Raw genomic sequence first — 18,834 nt, 5'->3', positions numbered from 1 at the left:
AAAAAGTTTTAGGGAATTCCCCAAACTCTTGCATTGTTAATTGAATTTCGGTCAGTTGTTCCATACAAACTGAACTGGATTCTAGAGGTCTCTAACCGGGTACAACTATTATACGTTGGACAATTATTTAGCAAAAAAAAAAAACACTTCCAAGCCAAAACGGTCTGAATACAAGGTATTCCCTAAACTTTTCGATTGCTGAACTGCTAAGAATTTAACAAAAAAACGAACGAAATTTCTAAAAATGGAGCTTATATGGACCAGCTGGTAAGCAGTTAATTTCTATGCAAAAGTTTAGGGAATACCCTAAATTAAGATGAATGGTATTTCTTGAAACTGAAGTGGTATTTAATGGTATTTACTTTTTGGCCAGGTGGTATTTTCTTATCGTTTACTTGCAGCAAAGCTGTTTTAAACGTAAACAACGCCCACAGCTAAAGATGAGTGCGGATAAAGAGATGATATTGCAATTTGCACCGTGGGAATCCTTTGTGTCGCCCACTTTCTGGCATAAGCTAGCGGAGCTCAAGCTGGACCACGATCGCCTGTCCGACTCCAAGCGTTCCATTGCTGGACATTACACAAATCGAAATGCCAGTGGGTGTCTCATGGAAGTGGACTACACGGCCTACAACAGGTGAGTTCTGAAAGCTGGAGTGGATAAGAGCGTTGCCCCTCACACTACTTATTGACCCGCATTTCAGGACGGCACAGCCCCCGAAGTTCAGCCATTCCGCCAGCGGCACCATCTACAACAAGAACACAATCGAAGAGTTCAAGGCCCTGGACAAGCTACAACTGCTGGCCGATGAGGGCAAGGAACTGCTGGCTAACATGAGCAGCGGTGAGGTTTTGAGGGATCCCAGTCTGTTGACCCGGTTCTTTGTCCTCTCCTTCGCCGATTTGAAGTGCCACAGCTACTACTACTGGTTCGCCTTTCCCTGCCCCCTAACGCCCACCCTAAAGCTGCAGGGTGCCGTTCAAAGGCTGCGCGACTTACCCTATAGTCAGAACTATATAGAGGCTTTGAAATTACTTCCGGCTGAGTCACAGAACTTCTTCATTTTATATGCCAATGAGGAGCATAAGGTGTTCGAAGCCCGTAGCTTAAGCTGCCTGAACGAAAAGGATGTGGAACACTATTATTTTGCCTTTGCCGATCCCAGCGAGTACGATCATCCCGCTTGGTTGATGCGGAACTATGTGGCCTTCTTGCTCCAGCAATGGTGGGTCGTAACTATAATTAACTATAGCTCCAACTAACAGTTATCTGTTTCCATTACAGTCCGTCATTTGTTGGCAAATCTGTCAAGTTTCTGGGCTTGCGATACAATCAACAAATGCAGATGGATGACAGCCGCGTATGGCAGGTGATCCAAACAGAAGCTTGCGATCTGAGCCAGCCCGGGGAGTTAAAATTTGTGGGCTGGGAGCTTAATAAAAATGGCAAAATGGGCCCGAGAATGGTTTGCATGAGGGACAGCATGGATCCAGCCAAGTAAGTTAGTAGCTATAGACCCAGATAAGAAATACCAGTGTTATAAATGTGTCCTTAGTTCGAGATACATTTATCATGTTAATTTCCGACTTAAATTGAATTGATAAATATATATTATTTTTTTTGTTTTAGACTTGCTGAGAACTCTGTTAACCTTAACCTGAAACTAATGAAGTGGCGCCTGGTTCCCGATCTCAATCTGGAAGTCATCTCGCAAACCAAATGCCTGCTGTTTGGAGCTGGTACCTTAGGCTGTGCTGTGGCTAGAAATCTCCTGGTGGGTTTATCTGTATATACAACCTAGCTGAATTAAATAATAGTTTAATTCTTTCAGTCTTGGGGCTTCAAGCACATCACGCTGCTGGACAACGGGAAAGTGGGATTCTCCAATCCAGTGCGCCAGAATCTCTACACCCATGCAGACGCTGTAGCGGGCAACCGAATGAAGGCCACCACTGCGGCCCAAAGATTGCGGGAGATTAATCCCAGTGCGGTAACGGCGGGTCATGTGTTGGAGATTCCCATGCCTGGACATACGATTGGAGAATCCCTGCTTGCCCAGACGGAGGACCATTTGCAGGTGATACAACAACAGGTGCAGGACCATGATGCCATTTTCTTGCTCACAGACTCTCGCGAAAGCCGCTGGTTGCCCACGCTGCTGGGAGCGGCTAACCAAAAGGTGGGAATATATATACCTTCTATAAAAGACGCAACTAATTCTGCCCTTCTAGATTGTCATCAATGCAGCTCTTGGTTTTGATAGCTACCTGGTAATGCGACATGGCTCTACTCGTGAAGAGGCTGGCGATGGTGGCCAACAGATCGATGGACTCAAGTGCATCAATGGCGATCAATTGGGGTGCTACTTCTGCAACGATGTTACGGCCCCAGGAAATGTGAGTGTGATTTTTTAATAGCTAAGATAGCACTTTAATTTTCAGACTTAGTTCGGTTAAATGGTCACTAAACACACTCGTAGTCATGGCGGGAGTACTTTTCGAAGCCACCACACGTCGGGTCTCCTGTCTGCAGATGATCCACGCCAGTTATCTGGACTACCAGGCCGCTTATGCTGGTCACCTTGAAGCCCACTAGATTCGCCATGGCATTTGGTGTACGCCATGCGTAGCTAAAGAAATTGTAACCGTCGACGGCGGTAAGAACTTCGCGATCCGTAAAGGCAAGCGCCAGTTTGAACTGCTGGTTGAATACGAAGGGAAAGCCGCCATGGCGCTCCTCGGTTCCAAAACTGTAAAGAGAATTAGTTAGGCCTGGAGGATTATCAGATTTTAAGACTGCCTTACTCAAAGCTCTTATTCATGGAGTTGCGCACTACCACCTTCTCATCGAAACGCACGCTGAAGTGGAGCTCCTCGCGCTTGGTGTCCGAGTCCATGAACTTAATGATAAATTGACCCTTCTTGTTCTCAAAGCAGCGAGCTGTAAGGACGATCACATGGCCAGCACTGAACAAAATTGGCTGGTCGTTACTGAACGCCTTAAAGTAGTCAGAGGCGTGGATGGCGGGCCAGGGATTGGGGAACACGGTACGATGATCCACCTGCTTTATCACCTGGATCTGATCACGGATCTCTAGTGCACGGATGGCTGACAATGGCATGCGGTATCGGAACCTGCAGTATTCCCGGCTATTTATCGATATGGCAAAGCTGTCCTCGCAGCACAGGATGTACACCAGGAAGAACTCGCCGCTGACGATGGGATTGGGCAGAGTGTTGGGATCCAGAACATGGGTTTCCTCCTCGCCCCAGGAGCCGTTCACACGGGAATTCCTTACGATCACATCATTCCGAAAGTAGCATGAGAAACGTAGCCCAATATCCGCGTTGGGATCCACTGTGCTCTTGGCCGTGCAGAGGTTGATATGGAACCTAGCGAACCAAAGTGATCATAATCGATATATTAGTCACGAACTGATAAGAAGCCCTGTTTGACAAGCAATTAGTCACGAAACGGAGTCGTGCAGGTATACTAATCCCAGTCTGGAACACCTCTTACCTGGCTGCTCCGTCGATGGTCTTGGCCACGACCTCCAGAACATGGCCGAACTCCAGCGGATGCGAAAGATTGCCAGCGAACTCGGTCAACATGATTTCTTCCTGCAAATACCAATTGAACTAGCTATCGCCTTTGCACTGAACGAACACAAATTGTGTGTACTTTATAGGGGCGTGGGAGAGTCCGGAGTTCTCCGGCTCTCCCGCTCGCCGGAACCTTATCTAATCGGAAATGGGAGGAGCGGCGGGTTACTCAAGTAACCGATGGAACCGCTAAAGTTTCTATACTTTGGGTTTGGTCTCTAAGACCAACTATTTGTTTTGTTCTCGCCTGGAGGCGTCATCTCTGTTAGCTCGAAGCATGTGTTTGTTGACACTGAAAAGCTTTGGAAAGCTTTCGATCTTACTAGTGCACCGGCGCCGAAGCTCTTCAAGAACACCCTGAAGAAATGTTAATATATATTTGGAAACAAGTTTAATACTATATCTTTGTTATTAATAAAAACGTAATATATGTATGTAGGTATAAATAGGGAAAAATTAAAGGATAGTTTAAAAAGTTGTAGCAGACATATTTAAAATAGTAAGGAAATGCTATCATTAGAAGGTATGCTTTAAATTTAAGTGTATTGTAGGTTGCAGGGCCTTCAGTCTGTACGGCGCACATTATTTGAACTATCCTTGCTCCACAGAATATTATACGTAATTGTAAAATGTTAAAATTGTATAAAAATTACAATTCTTACCGCAATATCCCCTAGTTTAAGTAATAATGATGAGCATTGGGTATAACGTATTAATATATTAATTATATTTTTTGTCATCCACTTTGCAGTCCCTTAAAGACCGCACGCTGGACCAGCAATGCACCGTGACGCGACCCGGAGTATCCAACATTGCTGCTAGTTATGCGGTGGAGTTGCTGGTTGCTTTGCTCCAGCATCCCCGAAAGGAACTAGCACCTGCCTACTACGCCCAGAGTGGGCGTGGCAAATCGGAGGAGGCGGCAGGCAAGGTGCCAGAAGGTCTACTGGGCATTCTACCTCACTCCATTCGAGGAATGCTTTGCAACTATGAGAATATCGTACCCGCTACTCAAAAGTTTGCTCAGTGCATCGCGTGCTCAGCGGTAAGAACTTTCCCATCTTGTTAAAATATTTGATTATAGATAATATGAAAAGAAAAATTTAACTTTTATTTATTTTAACGTTTTATATACTTGGATTTTTACAGCCAGTCTTAAATGCATATAAAAAGGAGGGAAATGCATTCCTCCTTAAAACATTCGAAACAGCCAAGTATCTGGAGGATTTGACTGGGATCTCAGAGTTCAAGCGATTGAACAGCGAGGTTTGAGGCACTACTATTTAATCTAAACAAGCAATTTATAATATATATGTATTTCTTACAGATAATCGATTTTGATGACGACGAATTTGATATGTCTGAGGAGGATGAAGATTAGCCTGCTGCATTCAATTAATACAAATTGCCTTTAAAAGAAGCGTAATCCAGCTTATCGAACCTTCAAGTTAAATCCTTGAATTTTCCGTAGAATTTATTAATTCAGCTTTTATAGCATTTAGTGTCCAATGTCTAAACCAAAAATGTGTGTATATTGATATTTGCGTGTATTTTATCTAGTCATAAGGGAAATTGTGAATCAATCGAATGAAATTAATGACAAAATAAATGTAAGAAATATATAAAGATGTAAATTAAAAAAAGGAGTGCTATTTCAAATGAACACGGCAATTAATTGAATATTGGAGCTTTGTATTTCCAGTAATTTACAAGTCGCAACCTTTGGCCTCTGTTGGTTCGTATAATACGTTTTTCGCTGATAAGAAACAGTCATTTAAATGCGCAAATATTGTTCTCATTTTAGAATTCCCACTTTTATGGTTGACAAATATGAAAATATTGTTTTTGATTCCCCGTCGGTCATTGATATTGTTATTAGCTGCATTATTCAAGGCGAAACACGAAAACAAAGATGAATGTTCGTCTTAAAGTGTTTTGGAAATATGCAAATGATTTACATGTGGGCCTGGAATGCGAAAAGAATAGTTCAAAGTTGAATAAACCTGGTTAGAAAGCCACGAACTGATTGAATATGTTAATAAGGCGGTGGTGCGGCGGTAAAAATATCTGACATCTCCGAGATACACTTACAATTATAATGATTTGAAACCGAATTTAAAGTAAAGTAAAAGAGAGTACCTCAAAATGTTATTAAAGAATGGTAGGTAAAAAATTTTATATTTAAAAAGATAGATAATCTTAGAAAATTAAAATTAACCCAATAAAAACATTGTACAGCGAATGTATTTCCACTCAAAATGATTGAAATTGTGTCAGGCCAAGTGTTTCGAGCTAAACAAATATTGGCAAGCAGTACTTGACACACAATTATTGTGGGGAGCTGAAGCAATTTGATAAGACCTTTCATCATTTTGACCCCAGGCCAAACTTTTGCTAGAGAATTCCGTCGAATGGCTTTGACAAAAGGCTCGCGGCCATTTCTCTGGGCCAAAACGCAAATACGAAAGAAGACCAACAAAGACAGAAAAAAACAGCACGTCCCAATAATTAATAGTTGGACCGGGGGAGAAATGTATTAAAATATCTGTCCGCTCAACCTCGGATCGACATGGCGGTATGGCATGGTAGCATAAATTTCGGGCCTGGCCAACTGAGTAAACAACAACAAGCCAGGTTGCGGCGAGTGAAACCGCTTTGAGTTTTGGCTCGCGGCCTCAAAAATGACTCAAAATGCCATTCGAGCTGCGATGCCTCTGCCGGCGTCGTTTTTGTCACTCGAATTGCGTTTTGAGTGGAAAAGGGGGCTTTGCTGGCCAAGATCTCCATAAATTGGTGAAAGATACCCAAAACAGGCACACAAACCCGGCGGCGCGCATCCAAGTGGCAACTACCCAGTGAAACATCGAAAAAAGTGCAAGTCCGAGTCCTGGCTCGAAAGTATTTTTAAAAAGTGAATTTTGAAGATCAACCCCAATTTTTAAGCCTTCTATCTAAGAAGAAAGTGTAACAAAACACCAAAAATGGTAAGTCCTTTATCCTTAAAGTCCCTCTAAGCCAATTTCCTTGCTGAAACTGTTTTAAAATTTGAAAATGCAACTGCAAGCTTAGTTTATTGAACTGCTACGAAATTAGACCCCGGCTTTTCTTCCACCAATTTTCCAAACTGTATGTTCGCCTAATATTTACACAAGTGGCAGTTCGCAGCTTTTAGTTTTTGCTTTGACTTTGCTATTGGCCTTAACCTGTTGCGAAAGTTGGCTGCCAAGCTGGCAGTTTTATGCTTTTTGGCCATTGCAAAACATTTTTCAAATACCGAACCGAAACACCTTGATGTGGCACTCGGGGGAAAATATTTAATAACATGGCTTTGGGATCGTTAAAAAGTTATTACCTCTAATGCAAGTTCACTTGCTGAAATTGCAGCCGAGATGGAAAGTGTTTTCTTTATCTTGAGTTTTACCGAAAGTTATATAATACGCATTTAGGGGTTACTCGCATTCCCAACTTCAGTTTGAGAACAATAAAAGAACCCTTTTGCTTACTCAGTTGTTTTTGATGGAGAAAGTAGGGTCAGTGTGTTAGTCACTAATGAACTTCCTGAATCACAAAGAGCTCTCAAATGCATTGTGACACTACTTAATGGCAGGCAATTAAAAGAAATTAGCAACAAACCTGAAAGTAGGCAATTAACTGCAAGACATTACAGGAACTAAAAGTATCTTTTGACTATAATAATTATTCTATATTCAGGGAAACTTATTTTTCTTGTGGTTTTTTGAGCCATAATAGATTTGCGTTCCAGGGAAAGTCCCTGACCGTCCAAGCTGATAAAAATTTAGAAATTTAGATGGGCCGTCCTACCCGTAGATCTTGAAGCAATGCGTCAGCTACCAGATTAAACTAGCTATCAGTATCAGTGACATTGCCCGTATAGCCCTATATTTTTTGGGACCCATTTATAAAATAAATTTGTTTTTTATTCGCAATCGCTGCCATTAGAACGCTGTTAACCTTTTGTCAGAATTTCAGGCGCATCTGTTGAGCCACTCCTGGCAACATTCGATCTATCTATATAGACATATATAGACAAAATCTGCTATTGATAAGGGGCTGGGCGATTATCGCCGGCGACTTCTTGTTTTTTGTTATTGCTTCGGACTTACGCCTCCGACTTACGTCCGATCTGACTATATAATCTATATAGACTGGGCAGGAGAGCGAAATCTCCAGAAATCGGGGTGTCAGTTCAGTTCGAATTTTGCAATCCGAGGAGAAGCGTGTGCGATTACCAGAATTAATTTAATATTTTCCAACAGCAATCAAGCGGAATATACACCCCTATAGACAGTCTTTAGCTATCAGCAGCGATCATCGACTTTACAACGTAATTCATCTAAATTAATTGAGAATTGAACTCTATAGACTAAATAGGTAGTTTTCCACGCCCTTCAGCTTTAACTGATGCACAACCTATCCCCCGTTTTTCCTCCGAACCGTAGGTCAATCAAAGCAAACCAAAAATGGCCCTGTCCAAGATCGACTCCGAGATCGAGGAGGTTGACCAGGAGAAGTACCTGCGCCAGGCTACCAGTTATTACTGCGCCCTGGAGAAGCCCCTGAAGTACGGACCCGCGGTGGACTCCCTGACGGACTTGGTGGCTGCCCTTCACCGGGAGTTCGAGTCCAACTACGTCAACATCGAGATGGTGAATCACCTGATGCTGACCTACAAGTCCAATCCGCGGGAGTGGCGCAAGTACGCCAAGTTCGATCGTTATACGTACACCCGGAACTTGGTGGATGCTGGCAACGGAAAGTTCAATCTGCTGATCCTCTGCTGGGGCGAAGGTCATGGCTCATCGGTGCACGACCATGCCGACTCCCATTGCTTCATGAAGATGCTGAAGGGTGATCTGCGCGAGAAGCGCTATGAGTACCCCAATAGAACTGCCAGGGATACCGGCCGATCCCATCATCCCGATGGCGAGATCGATAGCCGGGAGCTGGTGGAGATTGGCGAGACTCCCATTGCCGTCAATGATGTGGCCTACATAAATGGTGAGGAAATTATAATCTACAAAACACGGGGATTTCGTTTACTTACTGGATGGGGGTTTTATTTGTTTATAGACAATCTGGGCCTGCACCGCGTGGAGAATCCCAGCCACTCGGACACCTCCGTCTCCCTACACCTCTACTGTCCGCCCTTCGACACGTGCTCCGTGTTCCAGGACAACCTGAAGAAGACCACCGCCAAGGTGACTTTCTGGAGCAAGTACGGCGTGAGGACGAAGCAGAACGAGCAGTAGACCCAGCCAGATCCCCAAAAATATAGTTGCTCGTATTGTTGCATATTACTAAGAATCTTTATTACTAGATATTTAATGAGCTAGGGCCCAAAAGAAGATCCGGGAGCTCGGAGTTCAGCCAGGCAGACGCGGGCCACGTGGGCCTGATAAGCCCTCTTCCGATAAGCCTTCCCCGGGTTACAATTTCGTCTAGAGTATCTTAAGTGTTAGATGTACCAAAAATATTCAATAAATAAATAAGTGTATCAATGACAGCTTCTCGACTGGAGTATTTAATGTGGATCGATCCTGGAAGGAAAGGGGAATCGTCGCTTGATTAGGCGTCTATATCCATGTTGCGTGATCTCTTGGGGGGACCTCTGTCCAGCGTCTGCTTGATCGACTTGAGCAGTCCAGGAATTAGGTTTATATGCTTCTCCACACATCCGCCCGTGCAGCTCTCGAACATGTGCTGGGATCGGGACATGTCCCGGTCATTCGGATTGCTGGGCAGGCGGGCCCGGGCGTCGCTGTTGCAGTCCTGCGGATTATCAACCGAATTAAAAGGGTAAAGGTTGCCTATCTTCGGCCATCGAAGCTTGAAGTACTATTAAATATCTGAAGTTTAAAATACTCAGATGAGATTTTTAAAGTTTTTTTAAACCCAGTTCTCGGTGGTTATATTTATATTTCATTTAAGAACTCAAAAGTCGGGTTGCAATTGAAATCCTTATCTGTACATTTGAAAACGTGACTTCGAAAAAATGTTGTACACAGCAGTGCAGGTGACAGGCATGTTGTTTAACGCAAACTCTTTTCTATATCTTGAAAACTGTATACCACAGGTTCTCTAGACATTAGAACACAAACCAAAATTTGTTTGGTAGCATATATCTTATACCCTGCAGAGGGTTTTATAATTTCAGTCAGAATTTTACAACGCAATGAAGAAGCCGTATCCGACCCTATAAGGTTTACATAAATATTTTTGGTCAATATCATTAGACGAGTAGATCTAGCCGTGTCCGTCTGGCCGTTTTTTTTCGCAAAGTAGTCTCTTTAAGTTTAGAAGATATCGGGAAGAATCTTTCCCAAAAATCTTTTTATATTAAAGGGTGTATATAAGTCTGAACCAGCCGGATCGGACCACTATAATATAAAGCTACCGTAAGAAAATCTTTGTTGTATTTGATCTTCTTCAATTCTCTTCTACTCTCGGTTACATCCTTTTTCTAAGTCTTAAGAATTTCTAATAATATCGCTTTTTAGTTCCTATTGATATATCGGTATATTCAATACAAATCTTCCGAATATAAGCTATTTGTAATATACGTATGATTTAAAGTGCATGATATGGCTTAAGCTGCCAAGGTATATAACGTTCGACATGCCGAAGCTTGCCTTCCTTCTTGCTCTTTAAGAGCTTTCAAAATTTTAAATGTAAAATGTCGCATTTTTTCGAATGTTGTTGTGCGGTGGGTTGAAGTTGCACACAACTGAAAAAGAAGCGATCTACTGCTACAAGGTAGATCAACTCAGGGTAAAACACAAAAAACTGTAGGCGCTAGACCGATCCTAGCGTTATGGGTGTGGCATCCATCTGAAATAAACTTGTACTGCGCAAGAAACTCAAAAACCTACATACATGCCAAAACCCAACTTTCTAGCTTTTATAAATTTATATATGCGGACGGACAGACGGACATGGCTAGATCGACTTGGCTAGTATTCCTGATCAGGAATATACACACTTTACAGGGTGTTCTACCTGTTACATACTTTCCAACGAATCTAGTATTCTCCTTTATTGTACTAGTAACGGGTATAAAAACTCAAAAGCTCGAAACATTTTTAATGGCATCTTCGTAATTCATGGGACAAGCTCTTACAGAATCTGCCACATAAGGTTTTGTGGCTTTTGGGCTGTAAACTAATATAGTCAAGCACATACTCCAATGAGGTTTAAATACATCGATCAATGAGTTCTATTATAACTAAAACACCGAACAAAAAGGTTTAGAAGCCCGATTATATTACTCTCCTACCCTGACGCAATTCTGGAGGCGGTTCTGAAACTGGCCCAGCTCGTGCTGCAGATAGTCCTGTGCATCCATCAGTGGCCCGGCGCACTTCTCGATGCAGTTCTGCACGCTCTCCAGCGTCCCTCGCTCATCCTCGCAGCAACGGGCAGCACAGCGGTGCATTGTGGACTTGGGGACATCATTCTTACCAGGAGTTCATAATAGCCAACTAAAGAGCCCAATCTCACCTGCATCCTGCGCAAGTGGGTGCGGTACATGTCCTCGATCATACCGCTGATTGCGTCCTCCAGTCGCTTTTTCTGTTGCTCCACCATTGCTATTTGGAATTTAAACAATTTTGAAACAGAAAACAAAACTAAATGTGGGTGACAGTTTTCGGTGTACAAAGTATTTGTATTTTTTAAGTAATGGCAAAATTTGACATGATTCCAGAGATTGTTTACACTACATTTGATCGGTACTTAAGACCTTCAACAACTAATAAGGTAAATTGATTTTTAAATTCCTAAAAGTGTTAGGGAAATGTGAAGACTTTATAGATGGTAAACAAGCACGGTTTAAAAATAAACGAGTTCAACAACTAATTAGGTAGTAAATGCAGGTTGAGCTAGACTTGGGGAATGCTCTCGGGTCCCTTGGAGAGCACAGCCTTCATGGTCTTCATCATGCCGGGAATAAGGCCCACATGCTTGTCCACGCACTGGATGGCACAGCGCTCGAACTGGTCGGTGTACTTGGCTATCTGGTCCTCGTTGGGATTGGGCGGCATTTTCACCTTCACATCGTCATTGCATTGCTGCGAAGGGACATTTTGATTTATTATTTTTCGAGTGTAAATTCTTAGGGTATTTCTTTTTCTCTCTTTTTGAAAAATAAATCTAAGTTTTCTCAAAAAGTATTTTAAAGACAATTATAGCTTCTCTGTAAATAATGATCCATTATTCAAAACTGTTACAAATTTATAAATCAAAGTGATCCTTCATTTAAAAAGTTAACTTCTACATAATTATAGTTATTAAATACAACTGCCTTATGCTGAAAGACAAGCTTTTGTAATGATTATTTTCAATGGGATAATTCATGACAAATATTTCTGTCTAGCAATTGTAATATTCCTATTCCAGTTTTAAAAGACTTGGCCATTTGATAGAGACTATTATCATTCAACAGGATCCCTAGGGATAAGACAATCTTGTCGGTGGAGCAACAAGTTGATGCAATGAGTACTGACCATGACGCAACGCTGCAACCTGCCCTGGAACTCCCCCAGTTCGTGCTGTACGTAGTTCTGGGCCCTCGTCATGGGCGTGGAACACCGGTCCACACACCTCTGGACGCTGTCCACGCTGGAGGTTCCATCCTGACAGCACTTGGCCGCACACAAATGCATCTCGTTCTGGTGTTGGGTGAAAACGGAGTCAATTTCAGGATTCTTTCTTTAGAGGTCTCTGCTTACCTGCATTTTGCGTAGGTGTGTCTTGTCCATGTCGTCAATCATCTCCGTGACCGCGGCCTCGATTCTTTGGCGCTGTTGCTGGATCATTTTGCTGGTCAATAATCAATTCCCTGTGCCTAACAACCGATTTCGTAATATCAAAATAAATGCCGGCAGCGTGTTTTTTGTAATACGGATTAGTGATGAGCCGACCCAGCTGCTTTTCAATCGATTAGCGGTCTATCGATACCGCTCTTCCTCTTTGTTTTTCCAATTGGCCTGGATCTTGTGGATATTTATTACAAAATATTAAATAAAAACCATGTCGCTGCTGCAAAAACTAAGTAGATCCGGTCTCCAGATGGGTTCCTTAACCTGCCACCGCCGGCTGCCAGTGGCCATGAGACTGATCAGCGGTGAAACGGAAAAACCGGCGGAGGGAGCTACTCCCGTGGAGAATTCGGCGGAGATCGGTAGCAACAAGGGAGGATTTGCCCGTGCCTTCGACAAGTACACGGCTCCGGCTACGCCTGCCCAACTGCCGGAGGACAACCAGACTTTCGCCTCCCTGCTCCGCAACTCTAAGTTAATAGATGTGAGTTCCATCCCAGTAATCCCCTTGTTTATGTAATAACCCTTTGATCTCTGGAGCAGCTGGGCAACGCGGAAGGAAAAATGGTGAGCGGCAAGATCTTCCATGTGGTGGGCGATGACTTGTACATTGACTTTGGCTGGAAGTTCCACTGTGTCTGCAGTCGTCCAGCTCGGAATGCCAGGTGAGTCCCAGGCATTAATATCCTCTACATGCATGTAATCCACCTTCCTCCCCAGTGATTACGTCCGAGGAGCTCGCGTTCGTCTGCGCATCAAGGACCTGGAGCTGTCCACCAAATTCCTGGGCTCGTCCAAGGACATTACCATCTTGGAGGCCGATTGCCAGCTGCTGGGCCTCCTGTCCACGCCCACCCGTCAGTCGACGGCCAGAACAACGCCAAAAATCGAAGATATCCTATAAATCCTTTATTAAATCAAGGTCTGTTAAACGTTACGTCAGTTCCTCGTCTTCCTTGGTGGTGAATTGAAACACCTCGTAGTGATGGTTGAGTTCCCGCACCGAGTGTAGCTGGAATCGCGTGGCCAGAGCTCCGTTGTCCGAGTTTCGCAGGAAGAACACCCTTTTCGCCCTGCTGTGAACCAGGGCCATAGAGCACATGAGGCAAGGTTCCTGCAGCAGATAGACATCGTAGCCGGTGCACAGATATGGTCCGAATTTGGCCAGGTTATCCGCTCCCTGATCGGCGTTACCTTCCTTACAATTCCTCGACCTCTCCGCTCCGAATGTCAGGTCTGTGTACTCTTCATCATTCATCAGGTAATCGTAGTAGGCTTTGGGAATGCCCCGCAGAGTAGTTTCCACCTCCTTGGAATCCTCGGTGAATGGGAGCTCCGCCTTTGTGGTTCCGCCTTCTTGACTTCGGGCAACGAAATCCACCAGCAGCATGCTGCAATGTTCGTGTGGGCTGGGGGATTCTCCGGGTCCAGCGATTGACACAATATTCGATTGTCGTGGATCCACGCAGATTCCGACAGGCCGGTTGGCGTTCACATCCCGTGAGAGCCTCACCAGCAATTGGGCCATCCTCTTGTGAAAGATGCGCTGAGCGGAGCTGAAGTTGCTGCCGTTTCGGAGGGATTCGGAGTAGTGATTCGGGTGAAACTTGCAGGGCCAGTGCTTGAGGGTCTTCTCGTACTGTACCCGCAGACGGGGCATCCGTTCCGGCACCTCCACCACCCGGACTCCCTGGCACAGGGCTCGGAGCACGTGCTCCGAAAAGGCGAACTGTTCGAGGTGCTGCTCCAGGGATGCCCCGATCTCCGAGCTGGGGCAGATGAGCACGCTGCGGTCGTGGACGCGCTTCAGGTGCTGGAAGTGAGGCAGCTTCTGGGAGAGCTCCTGGATTACCGCCTGGAGCTGCTGCTTCGTCTCCAGCTGGCAACTATGCGCCTTGATCAGTGCTATGTCCTCGTCGAACTCATCGGACAGGATGGCGCGGATCCCAGTGATGTCTTCCTCCAGGTTGGGCGATTTCCGGGCTCGTTTATTCGGAGGCGGATCGGCTATATCCATTATTTACTTTATGCTTCAGTTAGTTGGATGCCAATTGGAAACGATAGACTTGCGAGGTTACAGACCAGTCGTCGATTTATTATCGATAACTGAAACAGCTGGTTGGTTTTTGAGCGCGAATTTTTAAATGCAAGTTAAGAACGATTATGTTTAAATTGTTTACATTTAAACCAAACTAAAATAACCTTAAAATTTGATTAAATAAAAAATCGTATTTTTTATTAAATACATTAGCAATTTATGTAAGCTTAAGCAATAATCCATAACTTCCAATACTTAGCCTGTTTTTGATGTCAACATGTAAGTCGGTGCCCCGTTTGTAGCCTAAATTTAATTCAAAATTCTAGTGAAATATGTGCTTGTGATTTCTAGTCAAAAGACAGGGGAAATCGAAATGTGTCTGCGTGTGTTCTGCGGCTATTTGTCGCTCTACATCGGCTGCATCTTCATCGGCTTCACGGGGATGATCCTGGCCGTGGTAATCTTCTCTGTGGGTCTGTTCGAGCTGATCACGGGAAACTCCAATGTACTGCTCATGGTTCTAGCAATGGTCTTCGCCCTCATCTACGCCCTGGCCAAAGTATTTCTGCTCTTTGGCACCATGTGGGTGAGTGGATACTTGGGTTTTTAACCTTTTAGATGTACATTTTCCAACCCCATCCCAACCCAATTGAGCAGGATATGTGCTGGGCCATTCTCTTGTCCTTCATCATCGGTCTGGTGGGCGTGGCGTTGCTTGTTGCATTGGCTGTGTTTTTTTACTTCCACTTACCGGCTCCTCTGCATCTCCTGCTAGGCGTTATCTTGTGCATAAGTAAGTTGTTTTGGATCTTCACTGTCCAAGATTTTGTAATATTTAGTATACTAAAATTTGATACTAAAATGAAGATCAATCTTGATAAGAAATTATAAATAAGTTATCAGAATAAGAATGTATATACATATATATGATTTTCTTTTTTATCCAGTCGAGCTGTACTACGAGTGGATCATCATTTCCACCTGGTGGTGCTGTCGATCATGCACCCACGACTGTTAGGAGTTGCTGGTAGCTGGTTACCTGTGGCTCGCAACTCGAACTTGTTGCGCTCTCCGAAGATACAAAGATACAATGTTGGGGCTCTTCGGATCGGTTGGAAGTAATGCCGCGAACAGCTCAGTTAAGAGCTAGTTCTCTCTTAAGAGAACTTGTTGGGGTCTTCCGACTCGGAGGGTCTTTCACAAAGTCAGTTCGATTTGAGACGCGCGCTGGAAATGTCGTTCCTGGAGCGATCGAGCTGATCCAGCGAGTGAGCGTGTGTGCCTGTGTACCGCCCCCTACCCGTTAAAAAAAAAAATAAAGAAAGAAAATCAAAAATTATATCTGAAAATACACAAGTGTATCTGCATGTGCAGCCGTATCTGTGAGACGAGAGTGTTTTTTATTTGCCGCAATTAGAAGTAACGGTGCGAAGGTGATTTGCACGGGAGAAACTGGAAAAGCAGCGAAGCGCGAGATACTTTTGTCTGCAATTTGTGAATTTTCGTTTTGTGTTCATTTTGCGAACGGCAAGTGAAGAGCCCATTACCTTAATTCAATCAGCGATCGCAGGGTCGATCCCCACAATTTGTTCTAGCCCAAATAAAGGCAATAAATAACCCCTGAGACACAAGCTCGCGAGCCGGTTTAGTCATCACAAGTTCCGAGAACTGAGCGCAACTTTGAGATACATTCGCGTATTCTCATTCCGAATCGCTGCCCGCCAGCTGTTGGCCACAATGCCTCCGTACCTGCTGGATATTTGCTCTGCCCCGGTGCTTCGGAGGCCGCGATAAGATATCTGCGACTAGTGGTGAATAAAGCCAGATACTCGTACCTGCGAAGCGAAAAATATACGACAAACAAACGGAAAAGAAAATCGCACAGTTCGGTGCCAGTGCTTAAAGTTAAATCGGGTGCTTATCTTATCGGCTGGTCATTGATTGAGCTTTGCCTTTCCGCTCTGCGCCGGGTGAAGTCATTTGGCCACCATTCGCCCGTTTTAGATACTGTATCTGCGGCCATATCTAATGCAGCAGCCGGAGCAGCCGCGATAATAACGACCTCCTTCAGTGTCAGTTGCTCTGCAGCCGTTGTCTAAATTTAGCGACCAAGCAGGAGAGAAGACCTGGCCAAAACTAACCAAGCGCACTCGTAAATCAAGCAGCCGGAGAAGACCAAGATGGACATAGAATCCGATTCGGACACCTCGGAGAGATGGGAGGACTTTTTTGGTAAGCGGGCGGGATCACTGAACTCCTTCGTGCAGAAATGACATGAGTCAGCGGGGTGGGGAGGTGCACACAGAGAAAAACATAATTCATAAAGATTTTACAGAAAAAAGAAAATAGTTTGTAATATTTTACTATCTAAATTTAAGTAACTGAAGAAAGAGTATTTTCTTAACTTATTTATCCTATTTTATTCTCTTATGTTTCGAAAATACTAAGCTGAGTTCCGTACATAAAAGTTTACTGGCCTCAAGAGAGCTGTACAGCTTGACAGTTGTTGGACATTGAGCCCAAACTTTCAGGATCAGTGCTCATAATATAAATCCCATCTTATATTTTCTTCCTGTGTGGAGATTCTACGCATTCTCCAAGAACTCCGAACTCCGAATATGGACATGCGTACAAGAACAGACCATCAAGTTGGCTTTCTTTGGCTCGGTGGGATTGGGATGGGGCCGGGTCCAATGCATTTGGTGGCTCGACGGCTCCGTTCCGTTCCCATAACTGTATAAAAAGAGGGGGGAAAATAAAATAACAACCCACTGAGTGGTGGCATTGCGTGAATTGCGGTGTAACGGGTTCGCTTTGTTTTTGCATTCCGCCTTTGCGCAGTCCGAATTTTTTCGACATTATTTAAGCGCTCGAAAAGTCGGTTGTAATGAAATTTAATGATAATACATAATTTCGGGCTTTTGACCCACATTACCATACAAGTGTGGCCAAGAAAAGGTCTGTCTTGGGATTTGCAATTTATGTTTTGGGTGGCTGTGGCTCCATACGGTTTGCTGACCCACTTAAATCGTAACGCCGATTTGCTTGTGGCGGGGCACTCGCTGCATTTTTTTTCCTTCTCGCCGAGAGCTTTCATTCAATTAGTCATAGGCATTGAGTTTCTTTTGTTGACTTTCTTTATTATTATTGCACGCCCGCTAACAGCGGATATTAGATAACGCTGGCCTTAGCACAAAAGCACTCTGAAGTGCGCTGTTAATTAACCCCTGGTTAGCGAGGAGATCCTCAGGATGTTACAAAATAGTACCTCTTAAAACAGTATTAATCTGAAACTTTTACGTAGCAATACTAAAACTAAATAAAGAAAAACGCGACTGAACTCAAACTTACAATGGAAATTTTAAATGCTTACAAAATGCTATTTAAAATTTATCGGCTCTGTTAGTTAACCCCTGGTTAGCGAGGAGAATATCAAGTTGTTACAAAATAATTCCCCTTTATACTATATTAATCTGAAACATGTGCGTAGCAAAATTCAAAATAATTAAAAACCCAGCTGAATCAAAATTACAATGCAAATTTTAAATGCTTTACAACAAAATATTTTAAATTTAACAGCTTTGTTAGTCATCCCCTGGTTAGCGAAGAGATATATTCGCATTGGTACACAATCTTTCTTCTTTAAAACTTAATTAATTTTAAACTTTCGCGTTGCAATATTCAAAGTAAATATAGAAAATAGCAAAAGAAGTCAAAGTGACAATGCACGCTATTTTAAAATTTATTATCTGAGCGTGTACCCCATCAAAATTAAATTAAAGAATCGTACTCAAGGTAAGAAACCTTCAACAAACGTAGTTGTTTAATAGCTCAGAAAGCGGAATTTAAGCTAGTTAAGATTGTGAATTAAATGATTGATAAGGGCCACCGGGATTCCACAAGTAGCCTTTGTTATATCAATTTTATACTCATGGGTAGGGCGAATGAATCATTTAGGGTGGTCTGGTGGACGGTACTGTTTCGCTAATCCCACCAGCTCAGCTGGCGAATCCGCTGTAAAGCCGAAAGATAACCACTTGTGCAAGTGGCTGACATTTAGTTGGGCCGCCGAACGTGACGCCACTCATCTGCGGGCCGCATGTCCAGGGCATTACCGATTGCATCGACCTATAAATAGAACCCAACCCGCCGAAAGATATCGCCAGCAGTTGACCGCATGCACTATCAAATGTCACCAGCCCGTCTTCGTGCTGCCCTTTCCGTCTTGATGTTTGTTAGCCTCTTCAACTGGCTGACAAACAAACAAAACGGGGAATAAGAAATTTCCATCTGTGGACACAAGTGTATGGCCAAGGGGGCGGGGTCCAGGTCAAGTCTTTGAGTTACCTCTCGCAA

At 43.7% G+C, this 18,834-nt stretch overlaps 9 protein-coding genes across 14 annotated transcripts in view; 5 read left to right on the top strand and 4 right to left on the bottom strand.

Moving 5' to 3' along the window:
- Positions 1–388: 388 nt before the first annotated feature.
- Positions 389–5,262, top strand: Atg7 (Autophagy-related 7). The gene is made up of 9 exons (XM_017085675.4): positions 389–637; positions 705–1,226; positions 1,286–1,498; positions 1,631–1,775; positions 1,833–2,180; positions 2,233–2,397; positions 4,355–4,648; positions 4,753–4,869; positions 4,931–5,262. Exons 1-9 carry the CDS (start codon positions 441–443, stop codon positions 4,982–4,984), a joined length of 2,055 nt encoding a protein of 684 aa, XP_016941164.3. The 5' UTR covers positions 389–440; the 3' UTR covers positions 4,985–5,262.
- Positions 2,408–3,876, bottom strand: LOC108018177 (32 kDa beta-galactoside-binding lectin). 2 transcript variants are annotated; one of them, XM_036813862.3, is made up of 4 exons: positions 3,683–3,876; positions 3,521–3,621; positions 2,806–3,393; positions 2,408–2,750 (listed from the first exon to the last, which is right to left on the bottom strand). In XM_036813862.3, the coding sequence occupies exons 2-4, from the start codon at positions 3,610–3,612 to the stop codon at positions 2,465–2,467; spliced, it is 966 nt and encodes a 321-aa protein (XP_036669757.1). In that variant the 5' UTR covers positions 3,613–3,621; positions 3,683–3,876; the 3' UTR covers positions 2,408–2,464. The 2 variants fall into 2 exon arrangements, with proteins under 2 accessions (XP_036669757.1, XP_016941165.1); XM_017085676.4 differs by having other exon boundaries at positions 3,521–3,875.
- A 1,306-nt stretch (positions 5,263–6,568) lies between the features above and the next one.
- LOC108018169 (cysteine dioxygenase type 1) lies at positions 6,569–9,127 on the top strand. 4 transcript variants are annotated; one of them, XM_065864008.2, is made up of 3 exons: positions 6,569–6,587; positions 8,064–8,622; positions 8,695–9,127. In XM_065864008.2, exons 1-3 carry the CDS (start codon positions 6,585–6,587, stop codon positions 8,871–8,873), a joined length of 741 nt encoding a protein of 246 aa, XP_065720080.1. In that variant the 5' UTR covers positions 6,569–6,584; the 3' UTR covers positions 8,874–9,127. The 4 variants fall into 4 exon arrangements, with proteins under 4 accessions (XP_065720080.1, XP_016941153.2, XP_016941154.2 ...); XM_017085664.4 differs by lacking the exon at positions 6,569–6,587 and adding an exon at positions 7,791–7,948; XM_017085665.4 differs by lacking the exon at positions 6,569–6,587 and adding an exon at positions 7,798–7,948 and having other exon boundaries at positions 8,017–8,622.
- Positions 9,117–11,256, bottom strand: LOC108018171 (protein FAM136A). Its single transcript, XM_017085668.4, has 3 exons — positions 11,122–11,256; positions 10,898–11,062; positions 9,117–9,393 (listed from the first exon to the last, which is right to left on the bottom strand). The coding sequence occupies exons 1-3, from the start codon at positions 11,206–11,208 to the stop codon at positions 9,190–9,192; spliced, it is 456 nt and encodes a 151-aa protein (XP_016941157.1). The 5' UTR covers positions 11,209–11,256; the 3' UTR covers positions 9,117–9,189.
- Positions 11,257–11,266: 10 nt separating this feature from the next.
- LOC108018172 (protein FAM136A) lies at positions 11,267–12,531 on the bottom strand. The gene is made up of 3 exons (XM_017085669.4): positions 12,351–12,531; positions 12,126–12,290; positions 11,267–11,690 (listed from the first exon to the last, which is right to left on the bottom strand). Exons 1-3 carry the CDS (start codon positions 12,435–12,437, stop codon positions 11,502–11,504), a joined length of 441 nt encoding a protein of 146 aa, XP_016941158.1. The 5' UTR covers positions 12,438–12,531; the 3' UTR covers positions 11,267–11,501.
- Positions 12,532–12,593: 62 nt separating this feature from the next.
- Positions 12,594–13,377, top strand: mRpS28 (mitochondrial ribosomal protein S28). Its single transcript, XM_017085666.4, has 3 exons — positions 12,594–12,924; positions 12,984–13,105; positions 13,161–13,377. Exons 1-3 carry the CDS (start codon positions 12,652–12,654, stop codon positions 13,342–13,344), a joined length of 579 nt encoding a protein of 192 aa, XP_016941155.3. The 5' UTR covers positions 12,594–12,651; the 3' UTR covers positions 13,345–13,377.
- LOC108018168 (probable inactive tRNA-specific adenosine deaminase-like protein 3) lies at positions 13,328–14,515 on the bottom strand. Its single transcript, XM_017085663.4, has one exon. The coding sequence runs from the start codon at positions 14,455–14,457 to the stop codon at positions 13,375–13,377; it is 1,083 nt and encodes a 360-aa protein (XP_016941152.3). The 5' UTR covers positions 14,458–14,515; the 3' UTR covers positions 13,328–13,374.
- A 211-nt stretch (positions 14,516–14,726) lies between these two features.
- On the top strand, positions 14,727–15,864 carry LOC108018077 (uncharacterized). Its single transcript, XM_017085478.4, has 3 exons — positions 14,727–15,064; positions 15,136–15,271; positions 15,426–15,864. Exons 1-3 carry the CDS (start codon positions 14,852–14,854, stop codon positions 15,494–15,496), a joined length of 420 nt encoding a protein of 139 aa, XP_016940967.2. The 5' UTR covers positions 14,727–14,851; the 3' UTR covers positions 15,497–15,864.
- Positions 15,865–16,432: 568 nt separating this feature from the next.
- The window catches only part of GEFmeso (Guanine nucleotide exchange factor in mesoderm), a 50,678-nt gene continuing 48,276 nt past the window's right edge, over positions 16,433–18,834 (top strand). The window contains exon 1 of one of the 2 annotated variants that reach the window (XR_010653728.2): positions 16,433–16,710. Coding sequence is in view for 1 of the 2 variants with exons in the window: in XM_017085477.4 (XP_016940966.3) it covers positions 16,659–16,710 (52 nt within the window). In the remaining variant the exon portion in view is untranslated. The remainder of the gene's footprint in view (positions 16,711–18,834) is intronic. The other variant, XM_017085477.4, reaches the window with a different exon arrangement.

The sequence above is a fragment of the Drosophila suzukii genome, chromosome 2R, assembly GCF_043229965.1.
Source record: "Drosophila suzukii chromosome 2R, CBGP_Dsuzu_IsoJpt1.0, whole genome shotgun sequence".
NCBI classification, from domain to species: Eukaryota; Metazoa; Arthropoda; class Insecta; order Diptera; family Drosophilidae; genus Drosophila; species Drosophila suzukii.
The sequence above is the reverse complement of the archived record's forward strand: the minus strand, read 5'-3'. Positions and strand labels throughout refer to the sequence as shown.

Bases quoted from the DNA above. Each gene is read 5' to 3' on its own strand.
- LOC108018172 (XM_017085669.4), bottom strand. From the start codon at position 12,437: ATGATCCAGCAACAGCGCCAAAGAATCGAGGCCGCGGTCACGGAGATG. The intron at 12,291-12,350 runs GTAAGCAGAGAC...ACCCAACACCAG, and splicing joins CACACCTACGCAAAATGCAG to AACGAGATGCATTTGTGTGC. The intron at 11,691-12,125 runs GTCAGTACTCAT...GTCCCTTCGCAG, and splicing joins GGTTGCAGCGTTGCGTCATG to CAATGCAATGACGATGTGAA.
- LOC108018169 (XM_065864008.2), top strand. The intron at 8,623-8,694 runs GTGAGGAAATTA...ATTTGTTTATAG, and splicing joins TGATGTGGCCTACATAAATG to ACAATCTGGGCCTGCACCGC.
- Atg7 (XM_017085675.4), top strand. From the start codon at position 441: ATGAGTGCGGATAAAGAGATGATATTGCAATTTGCACCGTGGGAATCC. The intron at 1,499-1,630 runs GTAAGTTAGTAG...TTTTTGTTTTAG, and splicing joins GACAGCATGGATCCAGCCAA to ACTTGCTGAGAACTCTGTTA. The intron at 4,649-4,752 runs GTAAGAACTTTC...GGATTTTTACAG, and splicing joins AGTGCATCGCGTGCTCAGCG to CCAGTCTTAAATGCATATAA.
- LOC108018168 (XM_017085663.4), bottom strand. From the start codon at position 14,457: ATGGATATAGCCGATCCGCCTCCGAATAAACGAGCCCGGAAATCGCCC.
- LOC108018177 (XM_036813862.3), bottom strand. From the start codon at position 3,612: ATGTTGACCGAGTTCGCTGGCAATCTTTCGCATCCGCTGGAGTTCGGC. The intron at 3,394-3,520 runs GTAAGAGGTGTT...TTGGTTCGCTAG, and splicing joins ACCATCGACGGAGCAGCCAG to GTTCCATATCAACCTCTGCA. The intron at 2,751-2,805 runs GTAAGGCAGTCT...TTCTCTTTACAG, and splicing joins TCCATGAATAAGAGCTTTGA to TTTTGGAACCGAGGAGCGCC.
- LOC108018171 (XM_017085668.4), bottom strand. From the start codon at position 11,208: ATGGTGGAGCAACAGAAAAAGCGACTGGAGGACGCAATCAGCGGTATG. The intron at 11,063-11,121 runs GTGAGATTGGGC...GATGTCCCCAAG, and splicing joins CCCACTTGCGCAGGATGCAG to TCCACAATGCACCGCTGTGC. The intron at 9,394-10,897 runs GTAGGAGAGTAA...GATAATCCGCAG, and splicing joins GCCTCCAGAATTGCGTCAGG to GACTGCAACAGCGACGCCCG.
- mRpS28 (XM_017085666.4), top strand. From the start codon at position 12,652: ATGTCGCTGCTGCAAAAACTAAGTAGATCCGGTCTCCAGATGGGTTCC. The intron at 12,925-12,983 runs GTGAGTTCCATC...TCTCTGGAGCAG, and splicing joins GCAACTCTAAGTTAATAGAT to CTGGGCAACGCGGAAGGAAA. The intron at 13,106-13,160 runs GTGAGTCCCAGG...CTTCCTCCCCAG, and splicing joins CGTCCAGCTCGGAATGCCAG to TGATTACGTCCGAGGAGCTC.
- LOC108018077 (XM_017085478.4), top strand. From the start codon at position 14,852: ATGTGTCTGCGTGTGTTCTGCGGCTATTTGTCGCTCTACATCGGCTGC. The intron at 15,065-15,135 runs GTGAGTGGATAC...CCAATTGAGCAG, and splicing joins TGCTCTTTGGCACCATGTGG to GATATGTGCTGGGCCATTCT. The intron at 15,272-15,425 runs GTAAGTTGTTTT...TTTTTTATCCAG, and splicing joins AGGCGTTATCTTGTGCATAA to TCGAGCTGTACTACGAGTGG.